At 31.5% G+C, this 20,163-nt stretch overlaps 1 protein-coding gene across 4 annotated transcripts in view; it reads right to left on the bottom strand.

Annotated features, from left to right (window-relative positions):
- Positions 1-20,163, bottom strand: part of LOC134233766 (neuronal acetylcholine receptor subunit beta-3-like) — a 34,022-nt gene that overhangs the window by 13,245 nt on the left and 614 nt on the right. For 3 of the 4 annotated variants that reach the window (XM_062715771.1, XM_062715770.1, XM_062715768.1), the window contains exon 2: positions 10,212-10,322. In XM_062715771.1, coding sequence (XP_062571755.1) covers positions 10,212-10,290 — 79 coding nt within the window. In that variant the 5' untranslated portion in view covers positions 10,291-10,322. Of the gene's footprint in view, positions 1-10,211; positions 10,323-15,442; positions 15,621-20,163 lie in introns of those variants that run through there. The other variant, XM_062715769.1, reaches the window with a different exon arrangement.

The raw sequence follows: 20,163 nt of genomic DNA, 5'->3' as shown, positions 1-20,163 counted from the left end.
CACAAAGGTCTAAGAATAACATTGAAACAAGTCAGTCAAAAACCGACCCGGTGATAGGTTACAATTGCATACAAATTCATTTTATCGTCCTTAGACTTTTTTGAAATGGTGAATGTTGAAACAAGGTTGTTGAAAACCATGTAAATTCAACCAATGTATGAGTAGCTATAGCCTGTCTCAGTTCTTCAATTGAACCTACTGAAAGCATACTCTTTATTACTGTATGATTTTTAGACAAAACACAATATCCAGAGGTAGTGGAATATTAATACAAAAAAAATGACGATGAAAAAGCTTAAACCCTCCTGTTTGTAATATAGTTTAGTTTTTAATTGGCCTTTAGCGTCTATAGTCAGTAAAACAACCATATTGAAACAGACATTGCAGACTCTGCTTATATATATATATATATATATATATATATATATATATATATATATATATATATATATATATATATATATATATATATATATATATATATATATTATACAACTATGTTTATTACGGAAGAGATGTTCTGCATATTTTTTAACATTTTCCAACGATTTTTCTTTTATTATTAAAGTCTAGATTGAAATCTTCCCTATAATCTTCTTACAAGCTGTTTACCAAAAGCCAAAGAAACACAATGCTTTCGATTTAAGTGGTTATTTGTCACTTATAAGAATGTAACTTAGGTGCATTTGGTTTTATTTCATACTTCTTATATCTTTTAGTTTCAAAACGCTCTTACACTTGTTCTTTTTCCTTTTTTCCATTTTTAAACCCTGTGCTATTTATTCGACTTTGGAAACCTACCAAAACTTACTAGTATATAAAGCTTCCGTGACAGTAGGTTAGTAATTTATTTTTCATGGAATAGAACTGTGCTGTGTACTTGTAAAAGAAAAATCAATCGAGATGTTGACGTTTGCTTCGATCAACACCTTAATGGTCATTAAACAAAATAAACATACAGCGAGAAAATATGAACAGCCGCTCGGCCAGTTTCTGCAATTCTACTATGTTTCTATTTGATCGATGTAAAAAGCTTGCTTAATTCAATTCACTTCATGTTTCTTTGGAGGTGATTTGGTATCCTTTATATCAGTGATAAAGAGTGCGCTACATTAGTAAATTGCAAAAAAGATACCAAAGCCTGCCTTATTTCTGTCGCAGAAAATAAACAAATACGGCTTAGGAATTTTATCGGATATATATTTCTTCTCCTGGTTTTTTTAATGAGATGGAATGATGTTTTAGTTAATTGATTCTTGGAGAAAGAGATTTTATTTTGGGGAGGTTTAATCGTGTCTTGCTGCCTACCTTAATATTATCATTGTCTGACACTTCAGATTGTAACATATTATTTGAGATTGTGCGAAATATTCGAAGGAATGGTGAAAATTGGAGTTGATGTATATTTTCACGTTCCTTCGATGATTGGTTAGATGTTATGCTACGAGCATCTAATCTTAGATAACTTGGTCAGGACAAGCCGTGGTATTTCGCAAGACCTATATATCACTCTCGCCAAATTTCCAATACTTGATAGGGCATTGGCAATCTTCGTGGCTGAAAAGCCTATGGTTCATGATTCGATGTGAATTTTGATGGATTATGAACTTATGGTGTTTGTGTATTCTGGTTCCACCGGCCTTATGTATTTTTAACATCATCAAAATCGGATACGTCTCTACCAATTGCTACATCAATCAGAAATATTCTGAAAAACTAGATTCTAAAACAGAAAAAATCAAATTACAAAAAAGTTTTCTGGAATAATAAATTCGCCCTAAAATTTCGTTTTTATAATTTTATTTGATGAATCTCAGGAAGCAAACCCCTTTCCAGTAATGGACTTTTGATATCCAAACAGAATCATGTCGCCCAATATCAAGACTATAATTTCACGAACCGACATGATATCTCTAAATATCTATCTAGTCATCATCGAACAATTCACGGTGGAAGAAATCTTGAAGTCAAACACTTTGACACTATGTTCAGAGCAAGAAATGCAGTTATTAATCTCACTTAAGACAGAAGAAAATCAATTATGCAATTATGCATAGCGTTTAATGCAAACGACATTTTTTTCCCGGAAAAATAAAGTTGGAGAGAACTGGTCCTTAAATCCAATTGCTTTTTTGGTCCCCAATGTAAAAGCTTATCCACTGTCATTAAAAAAGCAAGAAACTCCAGTCTCAATTTATGCTTAAACTATTGGGTCCGATTTTTATCGCTAAAGTAATTTTTAGCGCCTCATCATTAAAATTCAATTTGTGTCTGTTTTATTGTCTTAGGCTTCACACATTGTTAAACAAACAACTTCTCTCAGGGAAAGCTGAGAGTGTTTAAAGCTATGGTCGTGGGAGGATAAACAAAAGAAATGTCCCTAGTGGGAGCAATTTTACCCTAACTCATGAAATATCTATTGTATTTAAAGTTAATTCTTCAAAATGCATGCAATTAAAACTGTTACACTATTTTGTACATTTTATGTGTAGATTTTATACAAATCATTTTTTTGCTTTGGCTTTGGAAATCTTTCTCATATTCTGAAATATTTTCATATGAAACATGGACTTGAGAATCGGTATCAACGAGACTAAGAAAACATTGTTGTTTCAAAGATCATCACGAATGCAATAATTTTTAAAAGTATTTGCATTTTTTGGTTTACAAATGTTTCATGCGTTTACAGAACCAAAAGGGTAATTGCAAGTATAGAGTATAAAAACGAAATGAACAAAATTTATAAAGTATCAGTAAATAAATTAGATTTTTGATTTTTAAAGAAGTATTTAGATGGTTCACAGCTGATTCTGTACGCAGAAGCATGCTCGGGGCATTTAATTACGATAAAATAAACCGAGGCTAATTACTGAAACATAAGATTGTTCTGTAGAGATTTCTACAGTCTCGTTTCAAGTCAACGTTACAAAAAATATGTTTGTTAAAACCCGAACAAAAAATAATACTATAGTAAACTAAAGTTAACTATGGTAAATCAAAGTTCCAAAGCTTTCACTATAGCAAATCACACTCCCAAAGTTTTCACTACAGTTAATCAAAGTTCCAAAGTTTTCACTATGGTAAATCAAAGTTCCAAAGTTTTCACAATAGTTAATCAAAGTATCGAAGTTTTCCACTATAGTAAATCAAAGTTCCAAAGTTTCTAGTTTGAATCTATAGTTAACTATGGTTAATTATAGCTTACTATAGTAAATTTTTGGTAAGGAATGATCTCGTTGCAATTATACTGTAGGTTCTATCGTTAGATCGTATTGTGATTAAATAAATGCGTTTAATATTAATTTTTGGTAATTGCTTTAAAAACTTTGATTACAGATAACCTCCTTTTATCCAATTAAAACAGAGGGCTAGCGGCGAGTGAGATCGATCGACAAGGGATGTTTATTCCTCCCAGGACCCCTGATCCCACACCTTGTGCTTCCATGGGTCCATAGTTTCAAATTATTTCAAATTTATATTGATGAAAATATATATAAGATAATTTACTGATATCTTCATTCACCTTTCATATTTAATCATATGAAATAAAATTAAGTTTCGATTACAAATAAAAAATGAGATCGGATGAGATGGGATATCTATTTAAACAAAAGAATGTTTGAATGTGCTAAAAAGATCAAGAAGGTACTCTGCCATTGATCGGCGTAATGATATCATGTCTATGGCACATTTATTTCATATCTAATTTTGAAGAGAAAGCCATCTGTATTTGTTTTTGTGTTATTTAATAACACAAAATTTTAAATGCATGTATGATATAATATTGCATGTTCTCATTCAAATAAATAAATCCTTTTCATGAAAGAAATCAATTTGTTTTTCCAATAAGGTCTTTCGGCCTATTGGGTGATGGGGTTTTTCTGTGTCAGAAATGTTCAAAGATGAATGACTAGACTAGGCTCTTCTCTCCAACTAGAGCCTGGGATATCTTGATACGGGATCCAGTGACATTTATTATCAGCGAATTCCAAATATATATTTTTTTCAACTGGAGAGGTTAATTCGATATTGCATGTGCTGTGTGTATTGAATGTTTGATGGATAAAAAGCCCATATTATGTACTTTATTCCCAGACCTCCCCAATGGGAATCAACTTAACAACACTGAAAACCTGAATATGCGTACTCGAAATAAACAAAATTTTGTAAATCCTCTCTCATAAGTTTCAAAGATAACGCTCTGGCGTGTGTCAGTTATCAACATAAATCTTAAGTGATTTAAGAGTTATCTTATAGCTTATTTCAGCTTCTTTTAAACCTACTCTTAACTTGTACATTACCACTTTCTGAATAATATCAAGCCAACCACTTCAAAAACAAATAAATATGCCAGGGGTTGTGGTTAAAGTCGGGCTTAAATACATTTCAAGAATTTCACACAAATTGATGCAATTTTATGTAAAACAAACGCTGATTCCTTTTATATCAATGTTCTTTAATAATAAATCAAGGTCGACTTCACCACAAACTTTATATATCAAGAGAAAGTATTTTTGTTCAAGGTATGTTCCTATTTCGCCTTAGCTGTGAAATTCATTTAAAAAGTACACAAATGTTTTTTTTTTTATATTTCATATAAAAATGTTTTTGTTGAATTTAACAATTAATGGGTATTTATGAATACTGTGAATGAAATAGTAAATGTAATACCAAAAAATACTTTATGCTAAATGTATTAAATCTTCATCACCTTAATTCACCTGAGAGCTAACTGAAAATCTTTCTTTTTTACATCTTAAAATATTAGGTTGGTTTACATGTTTTAAGAGTTTTTTAAATTTTCAGTTTTTTGTACAAAAAAATAGAATCTAAAATATTACGTTTGCCCACAGTAGATCTAGAGTCACATAGCTTACAAATAAGTAATCAAGGTGTAAACAGATATTCAAATCTTCAGATATAAATGTAAATATATAAATAAATACTTTATTTTCACTAGATTATAATTAAAGATTACAATCACTTTTGTTTGTTTTATTATATGACACAAATAACATTCTTCTTAGAAAAAAATCTTCCAAGAATGGTCAAATTATATTTTTTTCGTACCAAAAGATTATTTTTATTTTGTTTTGAGCATTCTATAATTATTTCATTTAAAAAACATCTTCCTTCCATTTATTTGTATAGTTGTGGTACCAATTTACATCTGAATTTAATATAAATAATTATACAAGACATCCACCCTTTTTGAACAAAAAAGTTCTATTGCCCGATTTTATATATACTGAATTTATTTGAAAACAAACATCACTATTCAATACACCTAAACAGGACAAAAAAAAACCCCATACCCGGAGAAGTCATACAAAATCAGTTATGCAATATATTTTCTTGTGCTTCTGCTGAACCATCTCAATGTAAACCAGACTTCAAAATACAGCAAAGAACTTACAGTCTATGTACTTTTTATAAACAAAGTCTTTCAACTGTCAAAATTCCCATGGGTGCCAGATATCCAGATCAGCAGACCTATTTTTGTATCGATATGAAACAGAATTTATTTAAAATCTTAAACTTGTGAAGAAGAAAGCACTTGCTGTGGCCTTCAACTCGACATTTAGGTATATCGACGAGATATTATCAATTAACAATGGTTACTGGCATTCATATGTCGACCTGATATATTTCAGTAAGCTTGAAATGAGGATAACACAGTCTAACACACATCTTTTTCATATTTGGATATTTTACTATAAAACATCAATAGTAACGTAACAACAAGTAAAACCTGTGACTTCAACTTTTCAATCGTCACCTTCTTCTACTTATGTACCAAAATAAATTGTTCATCTTCATACTGGGTTGATGTCTCTCAACTTATTCGCTACGCAAGAGAATGCAATACCTATGAACAATTTCTAAAACGGGTTAAGGTAGTCTGATCCTCGGGTTTATAAAATTAGCAATTAAGTAATCAAAAATACTCATAAAAGTATCTCTGAATCCACAAAGTTATGTAATTTTATCCACAGTATTTCTTTAAAGTTAAACATCAAAGTTAACCATATTATATAGGGAAAATAGTCAAATCTCCAATATTTTCGTAGAAAAAACGAATTGGAATATCAGCAATGCATTTTCTAATTGCAAATTGATCAACAAATATATCTTAGGCTAACAAACCATAGATATCCAGGCATTCAGAGAAATTGTCATGATTTTTATACTTATTTGGTATTTTTTATCTTCTATTTCCATCATGTGTTCTATAATACATAGTACAAAAGGCTTTTGCTATCATTGCTAGACACCACAATGCACTTCTCATTTCATATCATGCTATAAAGCATTGGTATCTAAGACTGGATTCAAGAAAATCTTATTTCTGTAAAACTGTATTACTTTTTTCTCCTATTATAGGGTATAAATGTCAAATTTTATAGGACTTTTTATAAGATTTCTAAAACCCTTGAATCTTATGAAGATGAATAAAATGAAAATTGTTGCATGAAAATATTTCATTTTCAAGCTTCATTTTGATGCATTTCAAATTAAATGTTAATTTTTGGAGTTATCCTTCCTGGCTGAGGATCGGATATCCTTAAGTTGTTGTAAAACAAGTTGATAATAAAAGCAAAAAAAAAAACCAAAAGTTTCAGTAGTTTTCAGTAGACCCAAATTAACAAGAGTTATTTCCCTTCTATTGTGGGTCAATGCTATATTCCTATAATTCAACAACTTTAACTTTTTATACTGGCTATTGTGGGCTGGGAAGTATTGTTTTTCTGACAATTATACATTTGTTAGAGCCTCCTTTATTTCATAATGTTTATTCCATAACGATTTCCCCCCAAATATTTCTGCTACACCCTCTTATATTTGGTAGGACAGAGAGGGAAAATTACCTGGTTGACCCACAAGATGGCGGCCAACGGGAAATAACTCTTGTTAATGGAAACTATCTTATAGTCATCATTTTGCAAAGTTCTTTGGTCGATGCAATGATTTTGTCAGCAAACACGATCTATTATTAGTCAAATGCAAATTGACGTTTTTCATATTAATGATTGATTGATTGTATATTGTTTAACGTCCCTCTCGAAAATTTTTCACTCATATGGAGACGTCACCGTATGCCGGCGAAGGGCTTCAAATTTTGACCTTTACTCGGCACTTAGGGCCATTGAGTAGGAAGGGGTCTTTTTCGTGCCAGCACCTACTGTGACAAGGGACCTCGGTTTATACGGTCTCATCCGAAGGACCGGTCTCTATGTCCAACAGTGGGATGATTTTCATATTAAATGATGTCATTATTTACACACTGATTTGATGAGATTTTTTTCGTTATTCCTGATCATGACAAGAAGCACACGGCGGGTTTAACCTGTCGACAGGGAGGGTCACCTAGCACCTGATCCAACCTCTGATGTTTGGAAGTCAAATTTCGCTCTGCTCCTGATTTGTATTGAATAAATGGACTTTTGAGCTTGAACATTGTTCTTTTTCAATGTTTTAGTTTCTTTCTTGAGGAAAATATAATTGCATACTCTTGGTCTATTGCTTGAAAAAAAATGTATATTTTCAAACTTCGTAAAAAGTTTGTAAGAGTTTTATATGCAAACAAACACGGTAGCATAAAAAGGCAAAAGAAAGTATTGTTATTATTATCATTTAATGAGAATAATTATGATTTATAGAGTACATAATTTTAAATTATGAAGAAAAAGCAATAATTTTTCTTACAAACGATATACCCCATGAGGTAAGGAATGTCTTTAAATTATAACTATTAATAGAAAGAAACTATGGGATTTTATTTATTTTGTATTTTAGCACCTAGCAAGCTTCCTAACTATAATTAATTCCCAACATTCAATCATAGCCGCTACATTAAGAACATCACACAATTGTTTATTATTGAAAACCTTTATCGCTCATACAGATTGATTTAACTCTGATTCCATTTAACTCCTCCAATGCGTTGTTAATATCGAGTAGAAATAAATTAAACAAAGTTTGTTAAAGGTACAAAAAACTAACATAAAATGTTTATTTGCGTCACACCTCCAATATAAAGACTTTCTATAGGGTGTTGAATGGTGATCATGCGGGCTTTGCAGCAGCGAGGCTCCGTTAATATCGGTAATAATTTACCCTTTAGACTTGCTGAAACTCAGCCTGTGATTGAATATGTTCATGCAATCTTGCCATTGATCTTTTCGAGTTCTTTAATAAGTTTGACTGTAATTGGCAAAGACCAACCAAAATCGCCTCAATAAGAAAACCTCGATAGAGAGCAACACGGACTCTCCTGCAGCGGAAGGCATCAATATTACAGACCATCAAAGAAAACCATCTTGTGTCGAATTGCACAACTTGTTGTTTCAAAATAGACCTGACAGTTTGAAGTCGAGTAATTAAATGCCTCTAACTTTCTTCCAGAAAATATTAATAGTTAATTGCTATGAATGATATTTGTTTCTACTGCTACAAGAACTTTGTTTTTTCTTCTATTTCTGTAATGTTTGAATTGATTTCATTCGATTGCTTACTTCCAGGGGTTCAGGCATAAAATGAAATGTTGTTTTCCAGATTCAAATAAGATTCCCAAAACTTCAAACTTTTAAGACTTGTGGACTTGATTGAAAAAAATCAAGTTTTATCATTTATATTTTATCATAGATGTTCATTTGCAGATATAAACAGTCGTATGAGTGGCTTAAGTAAGTTCAAATTTGACGAAAATTCAGACAAATCATATATCCAAATTCTTTTGAAATAGAAACTTTTTTCTTCTTATCAGGTAATCTTTGTTCCTATTTTTTTGAAAAAGGTTATAATTTTTTTAGTTTTTATAGACATTCTTACGTCATTTTATATGCAGGAACTTGTGTTTTTGCATAGTAAAATGGCTTCGTCATTTCCCTTGCGTTTGTTTTCCATAATTAAGAACGTTAACCGCGTAAGCAATGAAACATTTCGTACGGATATCTTTGCGGATGTAATATATTGAGATAACGAACAGAATTCATGCTCAAAAGTCCATAAAACAATACAAAATAGGAGCGGAACAAACACGGACCTCCAAAACATGAGAGGTGGGATCAGGTGCCATGGAGGGTGAACATTCCTGCCTAACGGTCACGCTCGCCGTGTGCTTCTCGTCATGATCAGAAAATAACGGAAAAATCTGTCGTCAATTCAGTGTATAAATAATGGCAATTAGCATAAAAATCTCAGTCAGGATTTTACTCAATGATAAATTGTATTTTCTGACAATCTCATTGCATCAACAATAGAACTTACGAAATAATGGCTTTAAACGAGAGATACACTGAAGATTTTTTTCACTTGCACGGCAATTCTTTTTGAGATTTTTAAGGCAAAATTTAAGTTTTATTATTTATTTATTTATTTTTTTTTTTTTTTGGAAATATTTTTTTTACACTTTACACCTATTTTAGAGAAATGTAACCAGCTCAAAAAAATCTGCATATCCCATTAAATTATATTCCACAAGAAAAATAACAAGTATTGAAAACGATAATTGTAAAGCAAACGTGATCCGATAATACTTTTAAGCTTCCAAATCATATATTAAGGAGAGAAAATGTGAGGGTATGGAAAATACAATTGAGAGATAATTGACACTTTCTTATTTCATTACAAGTAATTCTGAATAGAAGTATAGGAAGGCTTAAGGACAAGACATTTCTGAATTAGTTTTTTACCAGTCCACTGGGACCTCAAACCGTAAAGTGCTTTAAGTCTTTTCGGTAAGTCTAGTTGGTCAACCTGGTCAGACAGGAAGTCGTTAAATTAATTTCCTTGTTGTCATTGCATACCAATAAACATTTGTCAAACACAAATCACAAAAAAAGAAAGAGAAACCCTTGATGACCTGTGCTGTATTTCTGTTTTTGAAAACATGAGATTCGAAAGACCATTTTCAAAAATATATTAAAAAACATATTTGATTTTAAAAATGAACCCAGTATCATCCTTTAAAATTTATTGCAATTACGTTATAGTAATAAATTAAGTGGAAATCAAATACGAATTACGCCTTTGAAAGCAAGTGTATAAAGTATTGCAATCTATCATTAAATGTAGAAATCTCAACAATGGTTACAAACACAGTTTTTTCTTTTCTTATTCAGTATTAAACCGAATGTTTCTCGCATTGTCCTCTTGTATTGATAAACCAAAAAGATAAGTTAAATATTTACATGTATTTCAGCACTCACCTCTACTTCTGAAGACTGTGATCAGAATACTCCAACACAGAAAGGTCTGTAAAATTGTAACTGACCATTTTACATCCATTCTCTGCAATGGGTTTTATTTCCTCCAAATTTCTGCAAAATGTCAAAACCCTTAATGTAATTATACATTTTTATTTCAAAAACAGATCAAACATCTAGATCCTAGACGAGCTATAAATTGAATTGATGCGTGGCTCGGTCTTTACGCTTTGAGGTAGTCAGGACTGCCATCCTTCGATTCGATTCTGTTTTATTTAGATCCCATTGATTGTCATAACTTACCGCTTTAATACCAATGCTTGCATGATCTAAATGGCACCATTATTCTGGTTATCAAAAGCAAACACAGCTCCCAAAGTGGACAGTGCAAGAGAGCGGTAGTTTTTTTTCTCACAGAGACGTGCGTGAAGTGAAGTTCTTTTCATCAATTGTTACTTACATCTTTGGTCGTGTTTAATTAAAATATTCACCAGCATTAAATGCTCTCGATATATAAAAAGTACAGAATTGAAATAACTTTAGGTTTCTTTCAGAATAACAATAAGAATTTCTTTCTCATACATTTTTAGCAAATTTGACTTTTTAATGTGCAAAATGTATTGTAAGATAGTAAAGATTTTGTAATTAAATTATGAAAATTAATCTCGTTTTTATTTTATTTTAATTTTTTTTTTGGGGGGGGGGGGGGGGGGTCACATTCCAGACTGTTAGACATGGTGCAACACATGATGAAAAAAGTATACAGCCAAAACAGAACCATAATGTTAAGACTGCATTGAGTTGTAAACTAAATATTAATTTAGGTTAAAATGACTCGATTATCAAATTTAATGAAACTAATCTAATTTCTTTAGAAACATCAATGTATATCCTATACTTCCCCAAAAAAGAATCTGCATCACTTCGCAAAAAATGACGTGTGTATGGATATTTTCTATCTGTAATCGGCTTCGAAATCATAACACCAGTCTATCATTGCATGGTTATTATACAACGCTACAAAAACAATGCTTAAAGCTACTGTTTGTTGAATTCATGATTGGCAAGAAAATACAATGCAGTGTTTTGGCAGATAACTCCCTATAGACATGGTAACAATTTCCTGCTGAATTCTGGAGGCCTGTGCAAGACTTGATAATATGATCGTAAAAAATCTACACACAACTGATGAAAAGCGAGTGCATAATTCAACTGTAGACCGGTTCATTATACTATTGACGGATCCTGGACTCTTTTGCAACATTAAATTAGGATTTATTATTCAATACCCTGATAATTTATTAGCAAGAAGGATAGCTGTATTATTTTGTTGTCAGACAGTATACTAAAATAACATATCTAATGTTTATTTCATTCGTGAGTGTCATTAACAGGTAATTTTGAAAATAAAATTTATACTTAATAAATGAAAATATTTCTTCTTTCTTATTCATTAAAAAGAAGTAGAAATACTTTTAAAAATGCTCATGTATTCATCAACAAAATTTCCAAAATCAAAACTTAAATTTCTGTCTATTAACTGTAGTCTTAACCCAAGCACAGTGCAATTACTACAGAAAGTTTAACTAATTCAAGGCACGAGTCTGAATTTAACGATTTTAAAAACAAAGTCTATCAATCAACACCAGAACCACCAAGCACAAGATACGGTGTTACTGCTATAAGTTTAACAACCATTCTAAAGGCACGTGTCTGAAATTAACGATTTTAGTGTCCAGCCACCTTTTCATCTATGCAAACACCATTTAGTTTTGTGCAAATAAGCTGAAGCCTTAGCAATCAGATCAACCAATATGTACTCAATTTAATACACCTGAGATTCAATAAGGTAAAAATTGTTTTAAGCACAGGTAGCCAATAAAATTACTATCCCTTTCAAAATGTTTGCGTTTTGAAGAGAAAAAGGAGGCAGGGTTTATGCTTCAGATATTGAATCCGCAAATAACACGTTTCTCAAGTAAGTGTTATTGATTTGGGGAAAATTTTACACCTGTATTCATTTTTTCAAATGTAAAATATGTATGTAAAATATATCATACATTAGTTAAAAGATAAAAGAAAAAAAATTGAAAATTTTACATTTTTGCTTCAGATTACAAAGACACGTTAAAACATTTATGTAAAAATTATTAAAACACTTATAAATTCATTTGGCGAAAAAATTCAAAAACGTTAAACTCATAGTTGAGCAACATTATGAAATATTTATGCCAATTCTTACTTTCGTTTTTTAAAAACTTAAATAGAAAGGGCGTCGAAAATTTGTGAATATAAGTATATCACAATAGTCTGACATTTGTTTATTTCGTTTTTACACGTTTAAATTTTTCAACATCCACTCCTTGAATTCCAGATGCATGTATGGATCTACAATTAGTAAACTTATCAAGAAGGATATGGAGATAACGAACAGTATTCAATCTTAAGTCCATAAAACAATATAAAATAGTAGCAGAGCAAACACGGACCTCCGAAACATCAAAGGTGGAATCAGATGAAATGGAGCCAGGAGTGAGCATCCCCTGCCGACCAGTCACACCCACCGTGTGCTCCTTGCCATGATCAGGTAATAACGGAAAAATGCGCAAACAATTTTTTTTTCCATTAAAGTATTTATATCGAGAAGAAAACGCCATGCCTCATTAGATATGCAATACGTTTTCATACTGTCTTAACGATACGGAAAATTAATAATTCAATATATTATGTTTTCATTTTGCATCCTGTCAGCTGACGTAAAAAAACATTCATTTCCAAGTCAATAAATCTGATTGGATAGAAATAACAAATTGTTTCATGGCATCTTTGACCATGATGAGGATGTTTTCCGGATAATATTCCAACAGGCTTGGCAATTCGTAATCCGAGAAAAACTTTTAAAATTATATGGCATACAGATGGGCTAGCTATACAATACTCTCAACGATGGTGATATATAAATGAATTATGCAATATTTACAACAAAACCATATCATTGCACTCAATGATTAATCGAGTTTTTTTGAAGTGATGTAGATACTTTTTTCATTACACTAGCCTTTCAAAATACTAGAATTCAATGTAGGAACCACAATCTAGATGAAGAAAACCCAGTCTTGAACACTGTACCTCGTGACTTCCTTTGTATCTAAGTAAATCTATCGAACGTCACCGAACTTGTAATAATTATTCTGAGAGACCACAAAGATTGGATAGTTATAGTGCCTTCGTGTCTCAAATGCTAGGGCTCGGCGCATGGTCTTTCTCTCGCATGGGTTATTTCAATCATGAATTTGATATCCAAAACATCACAATAGTGTAATCTTCCCTACTCATACATCTTGAAAATCAATGCTGTGACGACACAAGTGGTAATAAAAGTAAATCTAAATTAAATAATTCAATGAATTCGAGTGACAAGCGTCCCCAACAGACTTGTAATAGTCTCAATTTCCTTGATATGGAGTTCTTAAAATTCTTAGATCAAAATTATTAATGCATTGGGATCTAAGGTTAGTCTATAAGATATCAATATGCAATCCACATTTTCTTTGCTGATTTTTACCATATACAGGTTTTTCCTTTTACTTTTATTTAGTTTCTTAAAGATTTGATACAGAAATAAACAATGTATTATCTACCCCCATAATGCGTTTAATTATGCGTCGAAAATTTTTTCCTGGTTTTGTTGCTGTGATGGCGATTAAGTTGTTTCAACAACAACAACAACAAAAAAGCGATATTTGAAAAGTATAGAGAACAATTCAGTCAAAACAAGAGAAATGATGAGGGTTAGCTAAATCTGGGTTTATCATTTAAATATATGGAACAGAAATTAATTCAGTTTTACAAAGAATACTATCGTCTTTCGCTCTACCCGTTAGCGAATCCATTTACCGCAGACGCACTGCATGTTCAATATTTCACTATTTCACTAAACTATCTTCTTTACAAAACTTCTTTTCGGTTAAAAAGTTCATTAAATCCTCTTTATTTTAGAACTTGAAATCATTTTCATTGTTTAAATAAGACACTACAGAATTATTTAGATAAGCGTGTTAAAAGTTGCTGTAACAGGAATCGATCTTTTTCCCCCTCTGTTAGAAGGTAACCGTTTCCCTTGTTTCATACGAATTTCGTACTAAACGTTACTTGAAAGAATCATTAACGAATGTTGAAGGCAAACTTGGTCAATAAAATGTTCTCCAATTTTCACAGCAGAACAGCGTAATAGTCGTTAATGAATGCAAAAACATCTTTAAATCTTCCTTTGAATTTGGTTCCTGTGAGTTCCAATAGGAACATGGATAATCTACTTAGCATGGTATATCTTTATCATTTAGCCTTACGGGGGAACGTGCATTTGCTTCATTGTGTTTTTTGTCTGTTCGATCCATGTTTAGTCGATATTCTACGCTTACCATTGGCATTAGACATCTATTTCATGTGTACAAACCTTAAGCAAATCATTGGCCAAATACTGAAGATTACCAAAAACAATAACGTCAAATTCAGAAGGTGAAAAAACAATTTTTGTCACTATAGAAAAATATTGATATGAGAACATGTTTTATTCCTTTAAAATTTAGTTTATTGGATATTAAAGAAGTTCGACTATTCCTAAAATATAATAATCTGAATCGAATTTAAAAATAATGCATTTGTTTGACTAGATACCACAAAACCAGACCTTGCATGGATAGAGGAAATGGATCGAATGTTATCTAATTTTTTTTTCGTTTTTACCACTGATATAATCAAGCCCCATCAACACTGGAAAATTCTGTTTGAACATCTCTCTTCACTGTGATGAAGAGACTTTCAGAAAGTGGGGGGTAACGAAGTCATACAATAGCAGACCATTAAAAGACCATGTCTGCGTACAATTAATTCGTGAACGCAACGAGAGAAGCAAAAGTGCAGTCAGTCCTCCCACAACTACCTTTAGGGGATTATCACAGATCAGAGTTAAACCATTTCTTTGTATCTATCGTTTATTGGTTTCTAAAGATCAAAGATGATGTCGTATCATTACAAAAAATCTCCTTTTTTCTTTAATTTGATACTTCACGGACTCAGGCGCTGAATGCAATTTTCATTTTCTCAACTTTCACCTTAATTATTTATGAAATATGCAAGAAGGACTTAGAAGCTAGTTCGAACTCTTTGTCTGTTTCAACGTCCTAGATTAACCAATTCCAAATAAAAGTCAGAAACAAAAAAATTACACTTACCAAAGTTGGAGAAAAGCTATCCATGGAGTAGAAAACAATGCAATTCCTCATGAAAAATCGAAGTTTTGAGTGCTTATTTGAACCCCATTCACACATCCCATGGCTTACCAGTTTAAAACATATTTACTGTCTCAATGAAAAGTCGAAGAAGCATCAATAAAGCTTACATAGGCACGATTGCTGCATGCTGCTGCCCAAGTTTATATGAGGTAAGAGTTTGAAGTCAGTCATGATAGTGCAAAGATACTGAAAATCAATTGTTTATACACCATCGATTTGTATTTCTATATATATACTGTTATTTAACTGTTTACTTGTAATTAAACGGTTGAGACTTTGGAAGTTGTTTTTTAGCTCTCTTACCTCAAAATTCTAAAATTTTTACAATATTTTGGGTTTTCAAGGTTTTGAAGCTGTTAATCATAATTTTTGTATTAAAATCCCGGGGGAAAAATCCTTCTTTCCGGATGGCATTTCCTCAAAATGACTGATTTTCATCGCTAGTGGCATACATGCAAATGTACCATTTAACGACATCAAAATAGCATAAATAACAGTTTCTTCACCGGACGTCCAAGAGTTAGATGTTCGACCGCTCTACACATTGCCCATATTTATTTCGCTGTGAAAAACATGGTAATTAAATGTATGTTGTACATGGCGGACTAGCATGTTTTGATTAAATGGTCGGAAAGGGGGGGTGTTTTATTTAAATGTTATCTGTTAAGAGGACTAAAAAATCAACTTTTGGTACCATCACATTAAGATTTGGCAAAGTACAACTTTTTTGGTACATAACACACAAAATTAGCTTTTTTTCATTATATATATACATTTAACTGATAATTAAGAATTTATCAACAAATAAGTATATTAGTGGCATACATGCAAATGACCAAGCAAAAATCCAGACGGTCTGAGAGATGTGCTCTACACATTATTTGCTGTGAAAAACATGGTAATTAAATGTAGTGCTCAATTCCCAGTCGTCCAAACCATCACAAAGATGGATTACACGGCTAACACACAAATTAGCTTTTATTATGACCAAAGATAGAATTTATCAACAAATAAGTATATTTAACAGGATTTTCCTTGCTTTGGGGTACTTTGCAAATTACCATGATCAAACTCTCTCTCTCTCTCTCTTTGAATTTGTATCTGATTTTCAAATATATGTGGAACATTTCTCGTTATGAAGATATGAGTGCTTTTTAAAAAAAAAAAAAACGAGAAATCACGGTTGTATGAGAACATTTCACATTAGCTTTACAGCAGATGTTACGGTAAATTGAGTGTGGATTAATTAAAAATAATATGCAGAAGTTCTGGTTCTAATCTACAAAAACAATGTTACTCTAAATATATGAAATATGTAGTTAATAATCTACCTGAAACAGAGTACACAGAAAATCGCGTTAATTATCTCCTGTGGAGAAATAACACAAAAAGATAATAGATACCCATTTTTACTGTATGCTACTTCTGTTCCTTTATATCTACTTGACAAAGAATTATCTCTTTTGAACTCTCTGAAACGTGAATCCAAAGAAAGGATTAAAACCAAGTTACAGTTTATATGACTGTTTTCCAATCCTAAATACTTGTAAAGTTAACATAACACACCACATAACATATTGAAATTTGACACAATGATGAATTTTTTGGACATGTCTCATTTCAGTTAAATTGGTTTAATTATCAATTTGAAAGCGTTAATGACTTTATGATTTCATGGCCTCCCCAATAGTTCACCAGCAGGCTTTTGTAAAATATGTAAACTGTGCACTCTCTCTATAATCTTTTGTTTGAAAACTGTGCTTCACCTAATTTTCACGTACATTTATGTATTTTTTTTTCAATAAAAGTTATTTCAAAGCAGTTGATTTAATTACCAGTATTTGATTTGAGACAATTGTACCATGTGCTCTTGAAAAATATCAAAGGTTCTTAAAATATTTCGTATTTAGATAAAAAAAAATTAAAGAAGCATGAAAAGTACTATTTTCTATTTTCATTCAATTTCGAATTCACTGAAGAGCAGGCTTCGAAGTGACTTCCAGAAGTCACTTTTTTTTTATATATATTTCTAAAATATTAAAGGTTCTTGTCGTGGTTTCTTTTTGATTTTGATTTTAAAAAGGGATTGATTGAGAGGGAACAAAAGTTCAGCTTATTGTCAGTGTGTGACTTTTATCTTATATATAGTTTATATTTATTACCATATAAAGTGAAAATATAATCTATTGATACATTTGAATCCACGATTCTTACAATTTGTTAGGACGGTTTAAATTAAATGAATAAAATACGGAACATGAATACATGTATTCTGAACGTATTCATAATCAACTTTTCAATATGTTTTTACTGTGTTAATGATATTTATTTTAGTCTTGCTACCTTGATTTGATTATAATAAACCAAAGAGATGATAAACATCTAATGATGTAGGGTATCATTTAAAAGCAAGCATCAATACTTTTGGCAATAAGCATTCACCAATGCACTTTACAATCTTTAATTAAATGAAAGTTTAAATGAGATGCTTTGAAAAGAGTTAAATGTGTAAAGTGTTTCACTGCATGGCCATTTAATTTTCAATCAATAAATGACCAATTTAACTATAATTATTTTTTTTTATTGAAAATCAAGTCATATTTATGTTGATTCGACAATGGGTCAAAGCATAATTTTTCTAAACAATTATTTTTTCATTTTTCTTATTATCCACAATCATTTCATACGTGTACTTCGTTTGATAAATGTTTAATTGCTTATAAATACATATATTAAATGTAGATAAATATCCTCGTGCACACGGCGGATTTGACCGGTCGGTCGGAGATGCTCACTCCCCATGGAACCTGATCCTACCTCAGATGTTTAGGATGTCTGTGTTTGCTATGCTCATATTTTTTTAACGTTTTATGGACTTTTGAGCTCGAATACTGTTCGTTATCTACACATATTTCATTTAGAGAAGTGACAAAATATTGTAATAGATATTCAACAAAATATAGACCGTTGAGTACATGTTGCAATAATTACATGTACAGTACCACTTGACTAATTACTGAATATAAGTGAATAAATGGTTACGTATATATGACTAACGAATAATTTCTTCCGCTAGTGAAAACATGACACAATCTTTTTTTTAAGCTTTGCTTTTCAAATCTCAAATGCTTCAAAAAAAGTTCAAAATTTTTAATTTTTTCAAAGCCCAATTCCCCATATACTTTATGAATTTAAGTATTTTTGTTTGTTTAACGTTTATTCTTGAATTTTATCCCATATTGAGACGCCACAACTTGCGGATGAAGAGCTGCAACATTTACACCTGGGCTTGACATTTTCAACCTTTGTGCAAAGAGGGCGATTTTACAAGCTAGCACCTATTGTGATACGGGACATCAACCGAAGGTACGGGCTCTTTGTCCCGCGACGAAAGAATCAACTCCTTACTCCGCGACTCTAGAGCAAATAAAAGGCGTCCTGCGCGGGCGAACATAATTCTAAAAACGCCATTTAACAATTTTCCCCACTTTTCTTACCCAACGTTTGATATTGAAAGTGGGTGTTATTGAAAAAAAAGTATTTTCAAGGTTTATTTGTTGATATTCGTTTGGGCGAGACTTTAGTTTTGACGATCGAAATTTATTTCAGAATAGTATTTTTACAATAGCGACTACCCCTTTTTATAAATAGGTGTTAATTAACATACTTTTCTGAATTGCACTTTTTACAGAAAGGTCTATGAGTAAACACTTCATTAACTCTTTGCTAACAATATGCTTTAAAGTGTGTGTTCTTATATAACATTTAATGAGAACTTTCATCAACTGGTTAATGCGTAGATTAATTAGAAAGTGCCACAGCATGCATTTATGAGTATATTCTATGCAAGAGCAGATATTTCTCTTTTGCCATGGTAATTCCCCTCTATTTAAACAATGCATATTTCTATGATCATTCCTGTTCCATATTTATCACTGAATAATTTCTAATTTGTTTTATTAATTTTTGGGTTTACAAGTGGTAATAAGGGGGAAAACTTGAAGAAACGGTATTGCATTTTCATGAAAGCTACAATAATGAACAATTATCAAGCTCAAAGTTCAATTGGAACGATGCAAATTGAGAAAAGAGCAAACACGGACCTCTAAACATCAGAGATGGGATCGGGTGCAATGAACAAGTAAGCATCTCTAGTCGATTCGTCATACATGCCGTGTGATCTTTGTCATGATCAAGTAAGCGGAATACATCCTTTGAAAATTCAATGTGAAAATAATGAATTGATTGTTTTCTGAAAAACGACAATCAACCTTACAGATGTTTTTTTCCCCTAACAATGTTTGTGACGACCATTACAATTGCAATTTGCATCTGATTTACTGCTCCTTAACACATTTAACATAGCTCTCGCCATTGGCATTATTTGTGTAACTTTGATAAGTTAGGTTTTGGTGCAGAATGTTTGCTGGTATCGGCCATCAAACGTATCTTTCCTGGTTACTGCACATTCAATGTTTGCAAAGCATATTGTATGATATTCTGTTGTTTAAATAATTTTTCTTTTGATGTATCCCGTGTTTATATAGACTATGTTTAACTTGGTTCAGCATTAATTAAATATTATTTACTTGCAGTCAGGTAATTTATTTTTCCGAAAGCTTTCTTTGCAATGGCACCATTTCGATGTTGGAAATCACAAT

Source organism: Saccostrea cucullata, unplaced genomic scaffold, assembly GCF_032062105.1.
Source record: "Saccostrea cucullata isolate Sc308-1 unplaced genomic scaffold, CSIRO_AGI_Scuc_v1 ctg484, whole genome shotgun sequence".
Taxonomy (NCBI): Eukaryota; Metazoa; Mollusca; class Bivalvia; order Ostreida; family Ostreidae; genus Saccostrea; species Saccostrea cuccullata.
This window is presented reverse-complemented; position numbering and strand designations above follow the sequence as displayed.